General features: G+C 48.7%; 1 protein-coding gene across 2 annotated transcripts in view; it reads right to left on the reverse strand.

Annotated features, from left to right (window-relative positions):
- USF2 (upstream transcription factor 2, c-fos interacting) overlaps nucleotides 1–23,694 on the reverse strand; it is a 292,290-nt gene that overhangs the window by 220,925 nt on the left and 47,671 nt on the right. For both annotated transcript variants that reach the window (XM_033914828.1, XM_033914829.1), the window contains exons 2-3: nucleotides 21,452–21,498; nucleotides 11,426–11,541 (exon numbers count right to left, since the gene is read on the reverse strand). In XM_033914828.1, the coding sequence (XP_033770719.1) occupies nucleotides 11,426–11,541; nucleotides 21,452–21,498 (163 nt within the window). The remainder of the gene's footprint in view (nucleotides 1–11,425; nucleotides 11,542–21,451; nucleotides 21,499–23,694) is intronic.

Genomic DNA, 23,694 nt, shown 5'->3' on the forward strand with positions numbered 1-23,694 from the left:
CTCTTTGATGACTGAAGAAGCGGGGTGTTTTGGCATTTGACACTTGTGGCCATCAGGTCCATGAGGGGCTGACCCCAAAACTGCACTATCAACTGAAAGGCCACCGGGCTTAGACACCACTCTCCGGGATCTAGCACGTGACGATTTAGGAAATCCGCTTGAACATTCTCCACTCCGGCTATATAGGATGCTGATATTTCTTGAAAGTGCAACTCTGCCCAGACCATAAGCAGTGCCGCCTCCTGTGCCACCAAAGTGCTCCTGATGCCCCCGATGATTGACATAGGCCACCACCGTGGCATTGTCCGACAGAACCCTGACTTTCTTGCCCATCAGAAAGGACTGGAAGACTAAAAATGCCAGACGGATGGCTCTGGTCTCAAGACATTGAATGACCAAGAAACCTCCTCCATGGACCAGGTACCCTGAGCTAAGTGGCCTAAATACTGAGCTCCCCAACCGAGAAGACTGGTATCCGTGAGCAGCACTGTCCACTTCAGCTGATCCAGACTCGCCCCTGGTATAAGATGGGGGGGGTCTGGAGCCACCAATGAAGACTGCCTCGAGGTAAGCCCGGAACATGGTGATCCAGACTATGCCTCTGATGCAACCACCTCCAAAGAAGCACATACTGATGGGGAAGCATGTGGGCCCGCGACAACCTCACTGCATCGAGGGAAGCCGCCATCAACCTCAAGACTTGGAGGAACTCCTGTGCCCGAGAACACCAGGACACCATAAGCAGGCGAATCTGACATTGCGATTTGCTTACCCGGGCCTCCAGAAGGAAGACTTTCCCCAAGAAGGTGTTGAACAGCACTCCTAGATACTCCCGGAGCTGAGAGGGAGACAGGCAGCTCTTGGCAAGATTAACTACCCAGCCCAGCAACTGCAGAAACTCCACCACCCGAGCCTTGACCCAGGTGTTCTCCTGTAATGACTTCACTAGAATCAACCAGTCGTCCAGGTAGGGATGAACTAGAAAGCAATGTTACTTACCGTAACAGTTGTTATCCAGGGACAGCAGGCAGCTATTCTCACTAGTGGGGTGATGTCATCCGACAGAGCCCCGATACGGACATCTTGCAAGCATGTCTTGCTTGAAGAAACTCAGAAGTTTCGAGATGCCCGCACCGCGCATGCGCCAGTGCCTTCCCGCCCGATGTACCGGGCGTGTCTCCTCAGTTCAGGTAGCTAGCCTGAGAAGCCAACCCAGGGGAGGTGGATGGGACGTGAGAATAGCTGCCTGCTGTCCCTGGATAACAACTGTTACGGTAAGTAACATTGCTTTATCCCAGGACAAGCAGGCAGGTATTCTCACTAGTGGGTGACCTCCAAGCTAACCCCAATGGGATGGTGGGAGAGTTGGCAACTTAAGAGAACAAATTTTGTAACATGCTTGGCCAAACTGTCCATCCTGTCTGGAGAAAGTATCCAGACAATAATGAGAGGTGAATGTATGAACCGAGGACCAAGTGGCAGCCTTACAAATCTCCTCAATCGGTGTCGATCTGAGGAAGGCAACAGAGGCTGCCATTGCTCTGACCTTATGGGCTGTGACCTTACAGGGAAGGGATAATCCAGCCTGGGCATAGCAGGAAGAGATACAAGCCGCCATCCAGTTGGAGATGGTGCGCTTCGATACAGGTCGTCCCAACTTGTTTGGATCAAAGGAGACGAAAAGTTGAGGAGCAGTTCTGTGTGGCTTTGTGCGATCCAAGTAGAAAGCTAAAGCACGTTTACAGTCCAGAGTGTGTAAAGCAGATTCTCCAGGGTGAGAATGAGGCTTTGGAAAGAACACTGGAAGCACGATGGATTGGTTGATGTGAAATTCAGAGACCACTTTAGGCAAGAATTTTGGATGAGTACGAAGAACCACCTTGTCATGATGGAATACAGTGAACGGTGGATCCGCCACTAGGGCCTGAAGCTCACTGACCCGGCGAGCAGACGTGAGGGCCACCAGAAAAACCACCTTCCAGGTGAGATACTTAAGTGGAGCCTTGTTGAGAGGTTCAAACGGAGGCTTCATGAGATGAGACAGGACAACATTGAGATCCCAAACCACAGGAGGAGGTTTGATAGGAGGGTTGACATGAAAAAGACCTTTCATAAATCTGGAAACCACAGGATGAGCAGACAAAGGTTTCCCCTGTAGAGGCTGATGGAAAGCCGCAATAGCACTCAGGTGGACTCGTATAGAGGTAGACTTGAGACCAGACTGAGACAGGTGTAGAAGATAGTCCAATACAGAAGATAGGGAAGCTCGCTGAGGTTCCGTGGCATTGGAAATACACCAGGAAGAAAATCTAGTCCATTTTTGGGAATAGCATTGTCGAGTAGCAGGCTTCCTGGAAGCCTCCAAGACCTCCCTCACTGCTTGAGAGAACTGGTGAGGAGTTATGTTGAAAGGAACCAAGCTGTCAGGTGGAGGGACTGCAGGTTGGGATGAAGTAATGAACCTTGATGTTGAGTAAGTAGTGAAGGAAACACTGGAAGAAGTACTGGCTCCCTGCTGCTCAGTTGAAGTAGAAGGGAGTACCAAGGTTGTCTGGGTCACCGAGGAGCAATCAGAATCATGGTGGCATGGTCTGATCTCAACTTGACCAGAGTCTTTTGAATGAGAGGAAATGGAGGAAACGCATATAGGAAGCGATTCCCCCAATCCAGTAGAAAGGCGTCTGCCTCGAGGCGATGAGGAGTGTAGATCCTGGAGCAAAACTGAGGCAGTTTGAAGTTGTGGGGGGCTGCAAAGAGGTCTATCTGAGGCGTTCCCCACTGAGCAAATATCTGATGAAGGGGGTCGGAGTGAAGCGTCCATTCGTGAGGCTGGAGAAGATGACTCAATTTGTCTGCCAAGACGTTGTCTTTCCCCTGAATGTAGACAGCTTTGAGGAAGGTGTTGTGGCGAACCGCCCAATCCCAGACTCGAAGAGCTTCCTGGCAAAGAGGGGCCGAGCCCGTGCCCCCTTGTTTGTTGACATAATACATGGCGACCTGATTGTCTGTGCGAATAAGGACCACCATGTCGTGAAGCAGATGCTGAAAAGCTTGGAGAGCATTGACGATGGCTCTGAGCTCCAGAAGATTGATTTGATGGAGTCGTTCCGCACTGGTCCAGAACCCCTGAGTGCGAAGACCATCCAGATGAGCCCCCCATGCATAGTTCGATGAATCGGTCGTGAGAACTTTCTGGTGGGGAGGAGAGTGAAACAGCAAACCTCTGGATAGATTCGAAGAGGTCATCCACCAGAGAAGAGACTGCCGTAGAGCAGGAGTGACTACAATGTGACGGGACAACGGGTCGGACACCTGAGTCCACTGAGATGCCAGGGTCCATTGAGGAATTCTGAGATGTAGTCTGGCAAAAGGCGTCACATGAACTGTAGATGCCATGTGGCCCAAGAGGACCATCATGTGTCTCGCTGAGATGGATTGGCGAGAAGACACCGACTGGCAGAGTAGAAGGAGAGCATCCATGCGTTGAGGAGGAAGGAATGCTCGAAGTTGAATTGTATCCAGGACAGCCCCGATAAAGGGGAGAGACTGGGTGGGCTGAAGATGTGACTTGGGGAAGTTGATCTCGAAGCCCAAACTCTGCAGGAAACAAATTGTAGTCAAGGTCGCCGAAATGACCTCTGGAGCCGACGGTGCCTTGATGAGCCAGTCGTCGAGGTATGGAAACACCTGAAGACCCATGTTCCGGAGTGCAGCGGCCACCACCACCAGACACTTCGTGAAGACTCTGGGAGACGAGGAAAGGCCGAATGGAAGCACTCGATACTGCAGATGTAGATGTCCCACCCGAAATCTGAGGAACTTGCGGGAGGCCGGATGAATAGGAATGTGAGTGTAGACCTCCTTGAGGTCCAGAGAGCATAACCAATCGTTCTGCTCGAGGAGGGGATAGAGAGAAGCAAGGGTCAGCATACGGAACCGCTCCTTGACCAAAAACTTGTTGAGGACTCGAAGGTCCAAAATGGGACGCAGATCGCCCGTCTTCTTCGGGACCAGGAAGTACCGGGAGTAAAACCCCCGGTTTTGCTGATCTAATGGAACCAAGTCAAAAAAGATATGCAGGGGTAACTTATTCAAATCAAAATTACTATCGAGTGACTCAAGAGGTCAGTAGAACAAAAATAAAGTCACCACTAGTTCATCAATACACTTAAGGAACTAATTTTTGTTTAGAACTCTGCTCAGAGACATGAAGGCTGAAAACTCGGCCTCACCTACCAATCATTGCAGTGTTCAAAAAGGATTTTAAATTTAAAGTACCTTTGAATATGCTAGCTAAAAAGCTATGCTGAGAGTATAAATACTTCCATGAGTTTTATAGTTATGAAAAAAGACTTAGCTTTGAATAGTGACTGGTTCCGACGTGCACGTTTCGTGGCTGCGTCAGGGAACCGACAATACAGCTGAATTTGGAGCTGGTAGTGAAGTCACATGCACTTAAACGTCTTTTTGAGAGATCTAGCTTTTTAAGTGCATGTGACTTCACTACCAGCTCCAAATCCAGCTGTATTGTCGGTTCCCTGACACAGCCACGAAACGTGCACGTCGGAACCAGTCACTATTCAAAGCTAAGTCTTTTTTCATAACTATAAAACTCATGGAAGTATTTATACTCTCAGCATAGCTTTTTAGCTAGCATATTCAAAGGTACTTTAAATTTAAAATCCTTTTTGAACACTGCAATGATTGGTAGGTGAGGCCGAGTTTTCAGCCTTCATGTCTCTGAGCAGAGTTCTAAACAAAAATTAGTTCCTTAAGTGGATCTAATGGAACCGGCTCGACGGCCCGAAGCCGAAGCAGAGCCTGAGCCTCCTGGAGGAGAAGAGCAGTCTGCGTCAAGTTTGAAGGATACTCTCTTGGCAGGTGGTCCGGGGGGACCCATTGGAAATGAAGAGAGTATCCCTCTCTTACGATGGTAAGGACCCAAAGGTCCGTGGTGATTGTCTCCCATCGATGACAAAAATGATGGAGACGACCCCCAATGGGAAAAACGGGGGGAGACAGAACGAGGTTGGTTATGCTCCCTGGAAGAGAGTCAAAAAGGTTGAGTAGCCTTGGGTGCAGCCGGCATCTGAGGCTTTTGCTGAGGCTTCTGGGGAGGCTGTCTCTTCGCAGGTTGCCTCGCAAGAGAGTCTGCCTCGGCTGATAACGCCGCTGGTAAATCAGAGGCGGCCTAGTGGGTCGAGACTGTTGAGGCTTGGGTTTAGGCCGTAGGATAGACTGGAAGGACTTCTCATGATCCGAAAGCTTCTTAGTAACAGTCTCAATAGACTCATCGAACAGATCCGCCCCCGCACAAGGCACATTTGCAAGTCTGTCTTGGAGGTTCGGATCCATATCAATCGTACGAAGCCATGCCAGGCGACGCATGGCTACCGAACAGGCAGCAGCACGTGCCGAGAGCTCGAAGGCATCGTAGGAGAATTGCATCAGCTGGAGGAGTAACTGGGAAAGGGTCGCCACCACCTCTTCAAACTCGTATCGAGCCTGAGCATCGATAAAAGGTATGAACTTGCGGAGCACCGGCAAGAAGAAGTCCAAATATGAAGAGAAGAAGAAATTGTAATTGAGCACTCGAGACGCCATCATAGAGTTCTGGTAGATACGTCTACCAAACTTATCCATCGTCCTCCCTTCTCGGCCCGGTGGTACTGAGGCGTAAACCTGGGAGGGATGAGATCGTTTGAGGGAGGACTCGACCAGGAGGGACTGATGAGATAGTTGCGCCCCCTCAAACCCTTTGTGGTGGACGATGCGGTATCGAGCATCCAACTTACTGGGAACTGCAGGGATGGAATATGGTGTCTCAAAACAGCGCATGAAAGTCTGGTCAAGCAGTTTATGCAGAGGAAGCCAGAGCGTCTCCGCCGGAGGATGAAGCAAATTCATGGTGTCTAGATACTCCTTAGAATATCGAGAACCAGTGTCCAAAGTTACATCCAAGTCATCCGCCATTTGTCGGAGGAAGGAGGAAAAGGACAGTTGGTCCGCCAGCGCCGGCCGGCGAGACGGACTAGAAGAAGTGGAAGCCTCCGGGTCCAGAGAGAGCTGGGATCGGCAAGGAGAATAGGAGGTAGATGGTTCCTCATACTCCGGTCCCTGAGGCGGGGATAAATCCGACGAGGAGTATCCCATACGCTGCATCTTCTTTTGTGGAGACACCTCCGAATGACGCGAGGAGTGTCGAGATGAGTGTCGAGATCGATGCCCCTCCCGGTGCCGGGATGGGGAACGAGACCTCCTATGCATCGCACGGTCCCCCAAAGCCTCCAAGGAATGGATGGGACTAGATGCAGTGGATCGTAGAGGTGGCAAGGATGCGGACTCACGCGATGCCACCCAGGCCTGGTATGGAGTGCGGAAGAACTCTTCCTGCGATGCGGTATGCCCAGGACTCCGATTATCAGGGGCTGACATAGTACTCTGATGTCGAGGAGGTGTGATGGGCTCCAAAGGCGGCATATCACTAAAGGAAGCCCGCCTCGAGGCTCCCGCCGCTCTCCGCCGATCCTCCTCGTCGAGAAGTGAGATCGAACGACGAGGAGGAGGGGAGGGGGCGGTCCGCCCCCCGGAACCGGGACGTCACCCTGAATGGAGGCGATAAGCCGGGGTCCCATAGACTGCATAAGCTCGACAAACTGAGCTTCCAGCAGGGATCGCAGCGAAGCCGATATGGAGGGATCCGCACCGAAAGGGGGTCCTCCAGCACGGTCTTCGCGCTCCTTTGCGGCCAAGTGCTTCTGCTTGCTAGCTTTAGGCACTTTGATGACCACCGGAGGGACAGTGGAAGGCGGTACCTGAGTGCGGGTCCGTCAACGAAATCGCACGCTGGCACTTGCTGCACTTTTTAAAGCCGGTGATTGGCCGGGACATAGGCCGGAAAATCGTCGCCACAAGGTCGAAGGCGCTGGGCCTAAGCCACGAGGCCGGCCCGGCCGAACCGCCGGAAGAAATAATTTTAACTTTTTTTTTTTTTTAAAGAAAAACTAAATTAAAGTTGAAATAAATCAAATAAACAAAAAACGTGGTACAAAGAAGGCAAATTTTACTGAAATTCAGTCAGCGCAGATTGAAGTGAAACTTCTCAGCTCCGCGGAAAGAAAAGAACTGAGGAGACACGCCCGGTACATCGGGCGGGAAGGCACTGGCGCATGCGCGGTGCGGGCATCTCGAAACTTCTGAGTTTCTTCAAGCAAGACATGCTTGCAAGATGTCCGTATCGGGGCTCTGTCGGATGACATCACCCCACTAGTGAGAATACCTGCCTGCTTGTCCTGGGATAATGTCCCCTTTTTGCAACGTCGCCACAAAGACCACCATCACCTTGGTGAACGTCTGCAGAGCCGTGGCTAGACCAACGGGAAGTGCACAGAACTGATAATGTTGCCCCAATATCGCAAAGTGCAGGAAGCGATGATGGGAGGCCCGAATAGAAATATGCAAGTAGGCCTCGGTCAGATATAGAGAGGTCAGAAACTCCCCCTGCTGAACCGCCAGAATCACAGACCGCAAAGTTTCCATGTGAAAGTAGAAGGCATGTGAAGAGCCCTGTTGACCCCCTTCAAATCCAGGATGGGCCAAAATGTCCTTTCTTTCTTTGGCACCACAAAGTAAATAGACTACCAACCTGTGCCCCACTTCTGCGGAGAAACTGGAACCACAGCGTGAAGATCTAACAATCTTTGAAGGGTCTGACAAAAGGCCTGCTGCATCCACACACAGTCTGGCAAAGAATGGGCAAACTCCAGAGCATTACCGTCCCGAATCACCTCCAGAATCCACTGATCGCACGTGATGTCTGCCCACTTTAGATAAAAAGCCCTAAGCTGTGCGCCCACCGGAACCAAGACAGGCGCCAGCAAGGAGTCATTGAGCAGGACTGGTGGCAGGGGACCGGCGGGGGCACTACATGCACCCCAGCGGACCTCACAAAGGACTGCATGCACTGAAAGAACCTGCCTCTAGAGAGCCCAGGAGAATGAAAAGAGGCAGCCCATCGACTAGGGCGGAAGCAGCGGAAATCACGCCCATGAGCAGCCCCACCTCGAGCCATCAGCCTAGGCCTAACCTCAGGCAAACGAGGCACTTTAGAATCAGTGAGTCTGAACCAACTTGTCTAGGTCCTCCATCAAACAAGAAAGAACCTTTAAAGGGAAACTTAGTCAACTTAGCTTTGGACGCTGAATCCACCGACCAAGCGCGAAACCACAAGGTGCAGCGAGCTGCCACTGCAAAAGCCAACAACTTGGCAGAAGCTCGCAAGAGGTCATATATGGCATCTGAAAGATAAGAAGCACCCAATTCAATCTTTGTCACTTTGCGCTTTAGCAATTCTCAATCCTCAGATTTACTGTCAAGCACATGCTAGGCCCAGCAAAAACATGTCCGAGCCACCAGCCCCCCACACATCACTGCTCTGTTTAAGGGACTCCAACTTAAGCTCTTCAGGGTCCTTCAGAGCCACACCACCCTCCATAGGCACAATATACCGCTTAGAGATGGCTGAGACCATGCGCCTACCACATGCGACTTCAGTGTGTCTCTATCCCCTTCAGGAATGGGATACAGGCGGGCCATGGAGCATGCAAAACGAAAGAAAGCTTCCGGCACATGCCACTGTATGAGCATAATGTCCTGAATATCCTGATGCATAGGAAAAGAGCGGGAAGCAGAGCGGATCCCCTTAAGCAAGGAGTCCACCGTATGCGGGAGATCTGACATGGTGTCCTCAAAGGGCAAAACTGAGGAGACCTGAAGAATTAGCTCAGGAAGTTCTTCCCGCTGAAAAATGCGTACCACAGACGCATCTTCACCAGCAAAGGGGTGCTCGAACCCCTCGCTGGCAGAATCAGACCCCCCCAAGAGGATCCTGGAAAGCTCCCCAAGGGTCCAGGTCCTCATCAATACCATCGTGCACCTCTGGGCAAAAATCCTCATCCCAAGAGATCCTCGGGCGCTTGGATGAGAGAGGAGTAGAGGGGGCAAAAACTGCTGCTGTATGGGGCCGCACCGGGGAAGGAGACAAGGGCAACCCCCCCTACCCCCCCCGGAGTAGACATGGAACCTCCAGCCGCCAGCACATATGCTTTACATAGTGCCAACAAATTCAGGGGGAAAAAACCCCGGCGGCAACAAGGGCCTCCCTGCCCCAGCAGAGGACCCAGCCTTACCTTGCCCCTGTATTTCCAAAACAGGGGGAAGGTCACTTGAGGTAACAGAAATGAAGGAGGTTCCCGCCAAAATTGGACCTGAAACCGCCAAAATCAGAGCTCCTGCAGCCTGTCGTGTCTGAAAAGCCTGGGACTTTCCTGACACTGAGGCCAAGGAACCAACCGACGCAAAAAGGGAATCCCCAGACGCTCCAGAAGTAAGGGAACCTTTTTCACCCTGACAGTTGGCGGCTGGAGAACCCTCTGTGTGGGTATCAGAGGAAGTCTGGGCTTCCCAGTGATCCGAAGCCAACTCGCGAGGTACATGCAATGGGGTGCCCTGGCCGCCTGTAACTGCTGCCGACGAGAGTCCCCCACCACTCCGGCCTGAACAACACTAGCACTGGCAGGCCACGAGTACCTCGTGTCTGAAGCACAATGAGCATTTTTCCCCTTTAAAAGTGCTCATAGTGCTAAAAAACAAAGACTAGATTGCAAGAGGGGAAGCTATCCTGATATACAAGTTTGTTCTCAGTCTCCACCTGCTGGCAACCGTGAGGTATATAACCCAATCGTAAGGACTATATCAGTCTACCAGGCTATACAAAATATGGTACTTATTCCACCCCATTTGTGTGTTTATAAAATTCTTCCACATTCCCTCTCAGTCATCTCTTCCCCAGGTTCAACAGCTCTAATCTTTAATCTGTTTAATATTTTTACATAAAGTAATTTCATCTCCTTTAACTTTTTGTCACCTCACTTTGTACCTTTTTTACTTCTGCTATATCTCTTTTCAGAGATGATAATAATAATAATAATAATTTTATTTTTATATACCGCCAAAGCCATGAAAGTTTGAGGTGGTTTACAACAAGAAGCGCTGGACAATCAGCGAAGATGTCAACAATTCAAAGACATCTATACAATCTTATATAAAGGGAGAAGTAGAAAGCTATATAGTTCTTAAGGTTAATGGTTGAATTTGCAGTGCTATAAAATTCTTAGTTTACAAATCAATTGAACAAACTCGTTTTTATCAATTTTCTAAAATTGAGGTAGGTTGAGGAGTGCGTAATAACGTTACTTAGCCAATCGTTCCATTTGCCTGTCTGGAAGGCGAGGGTTCTGACCAGGAATCTTTTGTAGTGGCAGGCCTTTATTGTTGAATAGGTGAACAGATGTATTCTTCGTTTGGGTCTAATAGAACATGCCAGATTAAATTGGGAAACTAGGTAAGTGGGGGCCAGACCAAATATTGATTTATAACACAAACAAGAGAACTTAAACAGAATTCGCGCCTCCAGGGGCAGCCAATGGAGTTTTTGATAATAGGGGCTTATGTGATCCCATTTCTTCAGCCCAAAAATCAGTCGAACTGCAGAATTTTGAATGACTCTGAGTCTTAGAATGGTTTTTTTGAAGGATCCCAAGTAAATGTTGCAATAATTGAGCATGCTTAAGATGGAAGATTGAACCAGTAAGCGGAAAGATGCTGCATCAAAGTATTTTCTGATGGTTCTGAGTTTCCAAAGTAACGAGAAGCATTTTTTAACCAGTAAATCTGTGTGAGCATTTAGAGTAAGGTGGCGGTCCAGAGTCACTCCCAGAATTTTAATGGAATGGTCAATAGGGAAGACCTGACCGTTCAAGGAGATCGATGAGTCTTTGATTTTGTCGTTAGGGCTTGCCAGGAAAAATTTAGTTTTGTCTGTGTTGAGCTTCAATTTGTTCTAGAATGAATGATATATGAGTCTTTGTCTCAGAGGTCAGAGTAGTAAGTGGAATAACTATGGTGATATCATCAGCAGAGATATAAAATATAATTTTTAAGCTTTGTAGTAAGTTCCACAGTGAGGCAAGGTATATGTTGAACAATGTAGGGGATAGAGGAGAGCCCTGCGGGACTCCGCAAGAAATTACCCAACTACAGGATTTTTTATTGTCACTATACACTTGATATGACCGTTTGCTCAAAAAATCCCAAAACCATTTTAACACATTACCTGAAAGACCGATTGATTCCAGACAGTCAATCAGAATGACATGGTCGACCAAATCGAAGGCACTACTCAGGTCTAGTTGCACAAAATTCAATAAACACACCATAGATCATCATAATATTATCCGTTTCATTATGCATAAAAATAAAAAATCTATAAGGAACAGACTGATTTTTGTGCACTTCTTTAGTGCTCCCAGTTAATTCTAAAAAATAAAAAAATAAAAATAGATTATAATCTTCCCATTCCCCTCACCTGCCCTCCATTGTTTTCTGTGCGAAACTGGTACTGGATGTTATGGTCAGCAAAGGCGGCTTGCTGGACATTGGCAATAGCCACTGCTGCTTGCTCCTCTGTATTTGGCCCGTCTCCTGATAACAAACAAAAACAATTATTTAATTAGCTGGAGTAGAGAAGCAACCTAGTGATTAGAGCAGTGGGTTGAAAAGTAGGGAAGCCAGAATTCAAATCCCACTGATGCTTCTTGTGATCATGGCCAAGTCACTAAACCCGCCATTGTCTCAGGTACAACTCAGACTGTAAGCTTTCCAAGGACAGAAAAATACCACTTGAGAGCAACCCGCCTGAACTAATGACAAGGTGTAAAGTAAAGCCAAAATAAAAGTAAAACTACCACGGAACATTTTATTGGCTAAGTGTCAAACATCTGCACTGTGGAGATCCTCATATAAAAATTAAGCTACTGCTGTGAGGGTTTCCCCAACAGCTTATTTCCATATAAGGGGGAAAGAGAAATGGGACTTATATACTGCCTTTTTGTGTTTACACATTCAAAGTGGTTTGGGCATATTAGTGATCAATAAACACTGATATAATATAATATATACAGGTACTTATTTTGTACCTGGGGCAATGGAGGATTAAGTGATTTGTCCAGGGTCACAAGAAGCAATGCTGAGATATAATCCCACAACCTCTGGGTGCAGAGGCAGCAGCTCTACCACTAGGCCATGCCTTACATTGTAGATCAGACATATCATACTCTGGCCCATGGGCCAAATTTGGCCCACGGTGTAATAAAATTTGGCCCACCAGACAATTACCAATTTACACTTAAGCTGGACCGCAGACATTTTTGTTACCCAATCAGGTACAAGCGCCACATTAGATGTAGGTTCACGCGGCTTCCCAGTCTCAAATTAAAGCAGCCTGCAGAGGATCGCTGGTCGGCTGTAACGATCCTAGCAGGCTGACGTAGCCTCAGCAGCACGTTCCCTCTACCGCGGTCCCCTATGTAAGAGGAGGGGCAGGACCGCGGCAGAGGGAATGTGTTGTTGAGGCTGACGGCAGCCTGCTAGGATCGCTACAGCTGACTGGCGATCCTCTGCAGGCTGCTTTAATGTGAGAGTGGGAATCCAGGATGAGGGAAGGAAAAGAGGGCCAAATCTCAGGCCAAAACGAAAGATGCCAGACCTTCGGGGGAGGGAAGGGAAACGGAAGGAAAGATGAAAGAAGGAGACCCTGGCAAGCGAGTTATCAGAAGACAACCAGAGCCTGGGACCACAACATGATTTGAATAATGACCAGACAAAAGGTAGAAAAAGTAATTTTATTTTCTGTTTTAATAATAATAAATAACTTTATTTTTTCTATACCGCCATAATCTTGCGACTTCTAGGCGGTTTACAGTGAAAGAGAGCTGTACAATCAGCGAATTACAAGGTGAGAACAGGTAGGAAGTCACTGAGTAATCAGTGTTTACAGGTTACAAATAGGTTACAGTATAATCTTAAGCATTTTACATCAAAGGGGCTGGATGGTCAGCGAAATACAGAATACAGGAGGTGAGGGAGACACTGAATAGGCAAGAGTAGAACAGAATACATTTGTGAAGAGTGTGGTGTCAATGTAAAGAGAAAAGGTTTTGGGATGGGGGGGGGGGGGGTTGTCTGGCTGGGAAATAAATCTATTGAATAGAGCGGTCTTGATTTCTTTCCGAAAGGCGCCATAGGTCTGCCTGGTTTTGTCGGTGAAGTTGCCTAGCCAGTTTGCTGTCTGGCAGCTTGAAACTTAAAAGTTCTATCCAGAAAGGTTCTGTATTTGCAACCTATGATCTTCGGGTTGTCCTTGTGGGGGTGAAAAGTTCGAAGTGAGGTAATAGGTAAGTTGGGGCCATTCCCCACACCAGTTTATAGCAAAAACAGAAAAACTTGAATAAAGTCTGTGCCTCAATTGGCAACCAGTGCAGCAGTTTATAGTAGGGGCTAATATGGTCACTTTTCTTTAGTCCGAATATTACCTTATTTTCACGCAGATAACGCGCACCCGTGTAAAACGCGCACACGGGTATAGCGCGCAGAAACCACGATTTTATGTACAAAAACTTTTGTATACCGCACTCACGGGTATACCGCGCATACAGCCCGACTGTCCTTTCGCCCGCCCCGACTCTCCTCTGGCCACCCCGACTCTCCTTGAAAGTCCTGTCCCCCCTTGAAGGTCTGCCCCCATCCTGAAAGCCTGATGCCCCCCCCCGACGTCCGATACATCCCCCCCCCGGCAGGACCACTCGCACCCCCACCCCGAAGGACCACCGACTCCCCGACAATATCGGGCCAGAAGGGAGCCCAAACCCTCCTGGCCACGGTGACCCCCTACCCCCACCCCGCACTACATTACGGGCAGGAGGGATCCCAGGCCCTCCTGCCCTCGACGGAAACCCCCCTCCCTCCAATGACCGCCCCCCCCAAGAACCTCCGACCGCCCCCCCAGCTGACCCGTGACCCCCCTGGCCGACCCCCACGACACCCCCACCCCCTTCCCCGTACCTTTGGTAGTTGGCCGGACAGACGGGAGCCAAACCCGCCTGTCCGGCAGGCAGCCAACGACGGAATGAGGCCGGATTGGCCCATCCGTCCCAAAGCTCCGCCTACTGGTGGGGCCTAAGGCGCGTGGGCCAATCAGAATAGGCCCTGGAGCCTTAGGTCCCACCTGGGGGCGCGACCTGAGGCACATGGTCGGGTTGGGCCCATGTGCCTCAGGCCGCGCCCCCAGGTGGGACCTAAGGCTCCAGGGCCTATTCTGATTGGCCCACGCGCCTTAGGCCCCACCAGTAGGCGGAGCTTTGGGACGGATGGGCCAATCCGGCCTCATTCCGTCGTTGGCTGCCTGCCGGACAGGCGGGTTTGGCTCCCGTCTGTCCGGCCAACTACCAAAGGTACGGGGAAGGGGGGTGGGGGTGTCGTGGGGGTCGGCCAGGGGGGTCGCGGGTCGGCTGGGGGGGGCGGTTGGAGGTTCTTGGGGGGGGGGGCGGTCGTTGGAGGGAGGGGGGTTTGCGTCGAGGGCAGGAGGGCCTGGGATCCCTCCTGCCCGTAATGTAGTGTGGGGTGGGGGTAGGGGGGTCGCCGTGGCCAGGAGGGTTTGGGCTCCCTCCTGGCCCGATATTGTCGGAGAGTTGGGGAGTCGGCCGGGCAAGAGGGCTTGGGCTCCCTCTTGCTCCGATCGTGGATGCGGGTGCGGGTGGGAGCGCGTGCGAGCGGTCCTGCTGGGGGGGGTGAATCGGGCGTCGGGCGGGGTGGGAACTATGTAAAAAAAATTTTGTATACCGCGCTCACGCGTATAACGCGCGAGGGGTATGCGCGGTAGGTAAAAACGCGTATAACGCGCGCGTTATATGCGTGAAAATACAGTAGTCTGACAGCCGTGTTTTGCACTATCCTTAATTTTCTCAAAGTTTTTTTGGGAGTGCCCACATAGATGATATTGCAGTAGTCTAAGGTGGATAGGATCAGTGACTGAACCAGTAGTCTAAAAGATGGAGGGTCAAAATATTTTTTTATGGTTTTTAATTTCCAAAGTGTGTGGAAGCATTTTTTGGTCACCGAGTTTGTGTGTTCGATCAAGGTCAGGTGTGTCTAGGGTGACTCCTAGTATTTTTATAGTTTTGGATATTAGATGGTCATGACCATTTAAGTGTATTGTTGTTGAGTTGATTTTGTCTTTTGGGCTTGCTATGAAGATTTTTGTCTTTTCTGAGTTGAGTTTCAGTTTAAAATTAAGACACTATTGTTCTATTTCGGTCATGATGTGGGAGATTTGTTTTGAGGTGTCATTGGTCACTGGGATTAGGATAGAGATGTCATCGGCGTATATATAGTATATTAGGATTAACTTTTGTAGAAGATGGCCTAAGGAAAAAGTATAGATGTTAAATAAGGTGGGAGATAGGAGGGAACCCTGGGGAACTCCCGATGGACTTTTCCAAGAATTATAATATTTCCCGTCGTACACCATTTGATACGATCGTTTTGTTAAGAAGCCCTGGAACTAGGTCCAAACGCTTCCCTAGAGGCCCATTGCGTCTAAGCAGTTCAGCATTATTTCATGATCCATTAAGTCAAAAGTGCTGCTGAAGTCCAGTTGTAAGATCAGGGCACTGGTACCTTTACTGAAGAGATCATATAGGTGGTAGAGAGCTGCACGGGAACGGGGATGACGGGGATCCCGCGGGTTCCCCCTTTGGGTCACAAGGATCCCATGGGGACGCCCCCTAGGGAGGAGAAATGCTGCACTCAGTGCACTGTGGTCAATTGGAGGGTGGAGAGAAAGAGAAATACTGCTGCTGGCACTGCCGAGGAGGGGGGAAGAAATGCTGCAGTGTGGCCAAGTGGAGGGGGGAAAGAAATGCTGATGCAGCACCCAATGGAGGGAAGAGAAATGCTGATGCACCCAATTGGGGGAAGAGAGGGAAGGAGGGAGGGATGGCGAAAGAAGACCAGGGAAGGGAGAGGAGAGGAAAGAGAGATTCCAAGACCATGGGAGGGAAAGGAAAGGAGATACTAGACCATGGAGGGGAAGGGAGAGATGTCAGGGCATATAAGGGGGGGAAGAAGAGACAGATGCCAGACCAGAGGGAAGAATGGAAGGAGAGAAGAGATGTCAGGGCATTGGGGGGGGGGGAAGGAAAACTAAGGAGACAAATGCCAGACCACAGGGAAAGGAAGGAAAGGAGGTGCCAGAGAAAAGAGAGAGATGCCAGGTATGGGGGAAGGGAAGGGAATGTGTCACCGCTTCTGTGGTGTTGCATTGTATGCAGAGTCTGATTTCTTGGCGTTTTCAGTTTAACTTTTGTCTACATATTTCTATTTTTAAGTTTGTGATTATTCCATATTGGGCGAGCGTGTTTCAGTGTTCTTTGCGTATGAAAAGGACATGGTTTTCTGTTAGCATTGACTGTACAAAATCAATTGCCTATGCAGGATTAGGTTTGTTTAGATTTACAATTCGTGTGTTGGTGTTCTAGTGCTCACTGCAGTGTTTAAGATGCTGTCTTTTCCTAGGTGCACCTTTGTTGTGTGACTCATGGATTACTACTAAAAATAACTTTTTTATATAGAGGAGGTTGTTAAAAAATAATCAGCACTGGCTGTCATATATACTAGGTCTGCCACTGGATTTAATGACCTTATTCTAACCACCAAATTTCCCTGTCCCGCTTCAAACCACCCAGCTACTTTATCATGCCACCCATGGGGAGAGATGGGGTGGGGGGCAGTGGGGAAGAGAAAGGAAGAGAAGTTGGATCTGGGGATGGAAGGGAGGTAGGGAGAAATTTTAGGCCTGTGGATGGAAGGCAGAGAGATGCAGCATCTCTCTTTTTTCCCCTCCATCTCATTGTTCAGCATCAAAGGGGGAGGGAAGAAGAAAACCAGAAAAGACAGGGAGAAAAATGTTGGACCATGGAGATAGAGAAGGAGAGATGGACCCATGGGAGGGCAGGAGGGATGAGATCTGGGATAAGAAAGGGGATGGAAAGAAAGGGGCAGGGAGTTATAGCCTGACCAGTGCGGAAAGGGATGGGATTCTGAAAGTGGTGAGCCACGTGGATGAGGTCAAAATGGAGATGACAAGATGAGAGAGAGCAGTGAGTGGTAGAAATGTGGTAATGGGGAGTAGATAAAAAGAAATAGGAGGCTGGGAAAGGAGTGAGATGGGAAATGGGAGAGCTAAGGACTAGAGAATGACATGGTGGCGGTTACCTGCGGCTAGCCGCGTTTAGCCGCGGGTAACCCGCTGAAACGGGGAATGAAAACTAGCAGTCGCTGTGGGGACGGGGACAAGGCCATTCACTGCCCCGTGGAGCGGTGAATGGTCTTGTCTCCGCAGTGAGGCAAAAGGATCGCGCGGTCCCCGCAGCACCCACCCACCTGCCCAATCGATCCTAGTGTTTAGCCAGCTCTCTCCCTTCTCCTCACCTTAGTTTGCACTGCAGGCTTTCTTTTTCGGCGACCCGCACGCTATCAAAGAGCCGCGCACCCGCGGCTGCTCAGTGTTCGATCTTCTGCTCTGACGCAACCAGAAACAGGAAGTTGCAGCAGAGCAGAAGATTGAACACTTAGCAGCCGCGCGTGCGCGGCTCTTTGGGAAAGCGTGCAGGTCGCCGAAAAAGAAAGCCTTCAGTGCAAACTAAGGTGAGGAGAAGGGAGAGAGCTGGCTAAACACTAGGATCGATTGGGCAGGAGGGTGGGGGCTGCGGGGACCGTGCGATCGCGGCGTATTCCCGGCTCAAAGTGGAAGGAGGGAGTGAAAGGGAAAAGGATTCTGGGCCAAGGGGATGAAGACGGAAAGAAAAACCCACAGCAGGAAAGAAGGGGAAGGACAGGCAGGTGAGCCAGATGCTAGAAGCAGGGGGGGGGGGAAGAAAGAGGGAAAAAAGCTAGATGGGGTTGAAAAGAAGAGACACACTGGTATGGAAGAGGAAGATAGGAGAAATCTGGACACAGGAAGGTAACAGAAAGAGGGGAAATTATGTGCATGGTGCATAGGGACAGAGACATAAAGGGGACATGCCATGGGGATGGTATATGGACACAGGGGGGGGCAATGGCAGTACATAGAGGAGATATTAGAAATGGGGAAAATAGGAGCACAGAAGCAAGATGGTTTGTGGGGATGGGACAGGGACCGAGCTCGCAGGCTCCAGTGGCTTGCACAAATTACATTGTAACGTGCCACGAAAATAAGAGGGAGGAAGGTAGATAGATAGGCCATGCAAAAGGAGCTGAAGGGTGGTAGAAAGGAACAGATGGTAAAGGAGGGAGGGAAGGGTGGTGGTGGAAAGGAATAGAACAGACATTGAAGGAGGGTGGAGAGGAACAGACCCTGAAGGGAAATGTGGAAGACAGAGTGGGAAGAAGACATGCCAGACTATGGGGGAGCGGAGGGAAGAAGATGGGTGCTAGACCAATTGGGGGGGTGGGGGGTGAAGGGAGAGGCACAGTAACAACAAATGGAAGATGCAGAGAGAAGACACACAGTGGATGGAAGGAATTGAATGAGAAGAAGTGGAAAGCAGAAACCAGACAACAAAGGTAGAAAAAAAAAATTATATTTATTTATTTATTTTTTGCTTTACGATAAAGTAGTATATTAGTTGTATTGATAAAAATTTATAAACAAAGCCCTGCCAGCTGAACATCCCTTTCTCTAGTTCAGCAGCCAGAACTTTGATTTATAAGGAAGGAATAAGCTAAATATTACAGTACTAAGGCTTATATGGATGAAGCGGGGACGGTGACGGGGCGGTGAATGGGATGGCAGTGGTGGTGACGGGGCGGTGAAAGGGATGGCGGTGACGGTGACGGGGCAGTGAAGGGAACGGCGGTGACAGGGCGGTGCAGAGGATGGTGGGCCGGGGACAGGGCGGTGACGGGGATAGATTTTTTTCCCCGTGTCATTCTCTACTAGGGACTGAGAGAAGATGGAGAATTGAGAGGTAGCTGAACATTTAAAATGAAGAAGGGCGAGAAAGCAGGCAAGATTTGAGTGGTCAGAGGCAGAAAAGAAAAAGTTAAGAAAGCTGAAAGGGAAAAATCAATACATTGGAGACAGGCATAAGAAGGAAATGGAACGAGAGAAGAGGAGAAAATAATAGACAGCAGACACTGGAAAGAGAATTAGTTGCAGATAGACAAAAACAGAAAGTGAAACTGGGACCAAGATGATGGAAAAACAAAATATCCAGACAACAAGATAGAAAAAATTGTTTTATTTTGAATTTAACTGGAATATGTTAGCTTTGGGATATGTGCATCACAATTATTTTTGTATTCAGTGACTTAGTCATATACTGTACAGCTGATTTTGGGGAGGGACTAGAGCTCAAAATTAGTGGAATGTCTTGGTTTTCTTACGTGCTAGTTCCCCTAATGCTTGAGGCATCGATGATGAAGTAGAGTCTCAGCACTGAGTTGACACCAATGCACGACACTTCCGATGCAGTGTCAATGCAGATGATGTAGGTGTGGATGTTGAGATTGCGAGAAGCTGAGCATCAGGCAATACCAAAAAATTTTTTGAATTGTACTTTACAGGCTTTCAGTGACCTCTTCTGCATACACGAACAGGGGACACAGACAATGTTCAGGACCTAGGGGCTAGACATAGCAATTATGCTGATCAGAGCCTGAGATGGTCCTACTGTATCGAGAGTATTTCTTGAAGCCACTTGGTACCAATTTGGACATGGAGGGGGAAATGGCTGACATGAATGGTCTGCAGAGCTTGAGTAGAAAGGCACCTGAAAATGACTGATTCTCCCAGGAAGGCCAAAAATGAAAAAGTTGTGAAAAATGAATCAAACTCGGTAAGAATGGAGAAACTCAATAAAAATAAAGAATGATGACAAAAACGAAGGAAAATACTGATGGGAAGGCATCAAAAATTGAATAAGTTTCACTGCAGGTCCTGTGAGATGTTGGACGGGAAGGCATTGGTACAATGCAATATGGGCACTGCCTTAAAATTTAAAGTGATGTGCAGTAATATCAGACCGGTGAGTCTGACCTCGGTACCGGGAAAGATGGTAGAGGCGCTGATAAAGGACCGCATCACTGATCACCTTGACGGACACGGTCTGATGAGGACCAGCTAGCATGGTTTCAGCAAAGGCAGATCTTGTTTGATGAACTTCCTGCACTTCTTTGAGGGAGTAAACAGGCAGATAGACAAGGGCGACCTGGTCGATATTGTATATCTGGATTTCCAGAAGGCGTTTGAAAAGGTTCCACAAGAATGACTACTTCAGAAAATTGCGAGCCATGGAATCGAGGGTGAAATATTCACGTGGATTAAAAACTGGCTGGAGCATAGGAAATGGAGAGTGGGGATAAATGGACAATATTCGGACTGAAAGAGCGTCACCAGTGGGGTGCTGCAGGGCTCGGTGCTTGGACCCATGCTCTTCAACATCTTTAGAAACGATCTGGACATTGGTATGAGGTGATTAAATTTGTGGACAATACGAAGTTATTCAGAGTAGTGAAGACACAGAGGGATTGCGAAGATCTGCAACATGACATATCAAGCTCGAGAAATGGGCATCGACATGGCAAATGAGGTTCAACGTGGGTAAGTGTAAAGTGATGCATGTCAGTAACAAAAATCTCATGTATGAATACATGATGTCTGGGACGGTACTTAGAGAGACCTCCCAGGAAAGACACTTGGGAGTTCTGATCAACAAGTCGATGAAGCCTTCCGCACAATACGCGGAGGTGGCAAAAAGGGTGAACAGAATGCTAGGAATTATTAAGAAGGAGATCACGAACAAATCGGAGAAAGTTATCATGCCGCTGTACCGGGCCATGATGCGCCCTCACCTGGAGTACTGCATCCAGCACTGGTCGCCGTACATGAAGGAGGACACGGTACTACTCGAAGAAGAGCGACTAAAATGGTTAAGGGCTGGAGGAGTTGCCATACATTGAGAGATTGGAGAAATTGAGCCTCTTTTCCCTTGAAAAGAGGAGGCTGAGAGGGGACATGATCAAAACATTCAAAATACTGAAGGGAATAGACTTAGCAGATAAAGACAGATTGTTTACCCTCTCCAAGGTAGGGAGAACGAGAGGGCACCCTCTAAAGTTGAAGATTCCTTACAAATGTAAGGAAGTTCTTCTTCACCCAGAGAGTGGTAGAAAACTGGAATGCTCTTCCGGAGTCTGTTATAGGGGAAAACACCCTCCAGAGATTAAAGACAAAGTTGGACAAGTTCCTGCTAATCTGGAACGTAAGCAGGTGAGGCTGGACTCATTTAGAGCACTGGTCTTTGACTTGGGGGTGCCGTGTGAGTGGACTGCTGGGCACGATGGACCACTGGTCTGACCCAGCAGCGGCAATTCTTATGTTCTTATGCACTTGGGTACATGTTTGTACCAGGTTCCATGTATGACATTGGCCATGTGAGGTTTGTTCTCAGAGAAGAGATATTACCTTGTTATGGGAAGTAATAAGTCTGCCATAGCAATGTACTATTCTCACCTTCTTGTAGTTCTACTCCTTCTTCTGTTTCTTGTCCTTTATCGTGGCTGAAAAAAAAAAATGAAACATTATAAATATTATTTAGACTAGGCTAATTGTGCTGTCAAATAAATACAAAATAAAATTTTGCCCTGTGGCACATTAAGAAAACAGATTTACATTCAACAAAACAAATGTGTAGAGCAGTTGTTCCCAACCCTGTCCTGGAGGAACACCAGCCAGTCAGATTTTCAGGATAGCCCGAAAGATTAGGTCCTTACCTCTGCTAATCTTCTTTTTCATAAATCCACACATTATTCTGAGACCAGTGGGTTTTATGCATCTTAGACAGCCAGTCACTGTAGAAAGCTTCAAATGATTTAAGCCTTAACCCTTCCCCTCTGCTAGCATATCCTGGAGCATGCTCAGTAGAATCCAGTCAGTCTTCAGGCAGCCAGGAGCATGTACAGAAATAATAAACAAGAGAGCGAGGGAAACGGAGAACTCCATGCCAAAAAAATTAATTCTGCTCATAACAACATATATAAAACAGCAACAATGAAAACTGTAAAACAGATTACCACACATTGGAACTTGAACTACAAAACAGTGCTATAGGGAGACACAGCCTGCACTGTCAGAAGGGGGTGCAAATCCAGGGAGCCCCCACCCCCAAAAAAAAAATAAATAAATAAAAAAAAAATATATATATATATACACACATACATACACACACAGTGTTACATCTAGTCAGACGGTACTCTTATAAAGGCTGGTCCGAAATATAAATAGAGAGAGATAGATAGAGATAGACAGACATATAGATAGATAGAGAGGGAGACAGATAGAGAGGCAGAGAGACAGAGGGGGGGAGGTAGGGAGAGATGGGTGGAGGGAGGGAGAGAGTGAGAAAGGGAGGGAGAGAGAGAGAGAGAAAGAGACAGAGAGAGAGGGAAAGAGAGACACAGAGAGGGAGAGACAGACAGAGATAGAGGTAAAGAGAGGGATAGAGAGAGACACAGAGAGGGAGAGAGAGAGGGTGATAGATAGAGAGAGAAAGAGGGAGAGGGAGAAAGAGGGAGAGATAAAGATAGGGAGGGAGAGAGAGAGACACACAGACACAGAGAGAGAGACACACACACAGACAGAGAGAGAGATAGGGAGGGAGAGAGAGAGACACACAGAGAGAGAGAGACACACACACAGACACAGAGAGAGATAGGGAGAGAGAGAGAGAGACAGAGACACAGAGAGAGAGACAGAGACACAGAGAGAGAGATAGAGACACAGAGAGAGAGATAGGGAGAAAGAGAGACACACACAGAGAGAGATAGGGAGAGATAGAGACACAGAGAGAGAGACAGAGAGAGATAGGGAGAGAGAGATAGAGACACAGAGAGAGATAGGGAGAGAGAGAGAGACAGAGACACAGAGAGAGAGATAGACACAGAGAGAGATAGGGGGAGAGAGAGAGACAGAGACACAGAGAGAGAGATAGGAAGAGAGAGAGAGAGACAGGGGGAGAGAGAGAGAGACAGAGACACAGAGAGAGAGATAGGGAGAGAGAGAGACAGAGACACAGAGAGAGAGATAGGAAGAGAGAGAGAGAGACAGGGGGAGAGAGAGAGAGACAGAGACACAGAGAGAGAGATAGGGAGAGAGAGAGACAGAGACACAGAGAGAGAGATAGAGACACAGAGAGAGATAGGGAGAGAGAGAGACAGGGGGAGAGAGAGAGACAGAGACACAGAGAGAGAGATAGGGAGAGAGAGAGAGACACAGAGAGTGAGATAGGGAGAGAGAGAGAGACAGACACAGAGAGAAAGAGAAAGAGAGAGACAGAGACACAGAGAGTGAGATAGGGAGAGAGAGAGAGAGAGAGACAGACACAGAGAGAGAGATAGGGAGAGAGAGAGAGACAGAGACACAGAGAGAGATAGGGAGAGAGAGAGACAGAGACACAGAGAGAGAGATAGGGAGAGAGAGAGAGACAGAGACACAGAGAGAGATAGGGAGAGAGAGAGACAGAGACACAGAGAGAGAGATAGGGAGAGAGAGAGAGACACAGAGACACAGAGAGAGATAGGGAGAGAGAGAGAGACAGAGACACAGAGAGAGAGATAGGGAAAGAGAGAGACAGAGACACAGAGAGAGAGAGACAGAGACACAGAGAGAGAGATAGGGAGAGAGAGAGACACACAGAGACAGAGATAGGGAGAGAGAGACACAGAGAGAGAGAGAGAGAGAGACACAGAGAGAGAGAG

Source organism: Geotrypetes seraphini, chromosome 11 (assembly GCF_902459505.1).
Source record: "Geotrypetes seraphini chromosome 11, aGeoSer1.1, whole genome shotgun sequence".
Classification (NCBI taxonomy): domain Eukaryota; kingdom Metazoa; phylum Chordata; class Amphibia; order Gymnophiona; family Dermophiidae; genus Geotrypetes; species Geotrypetes seraphini.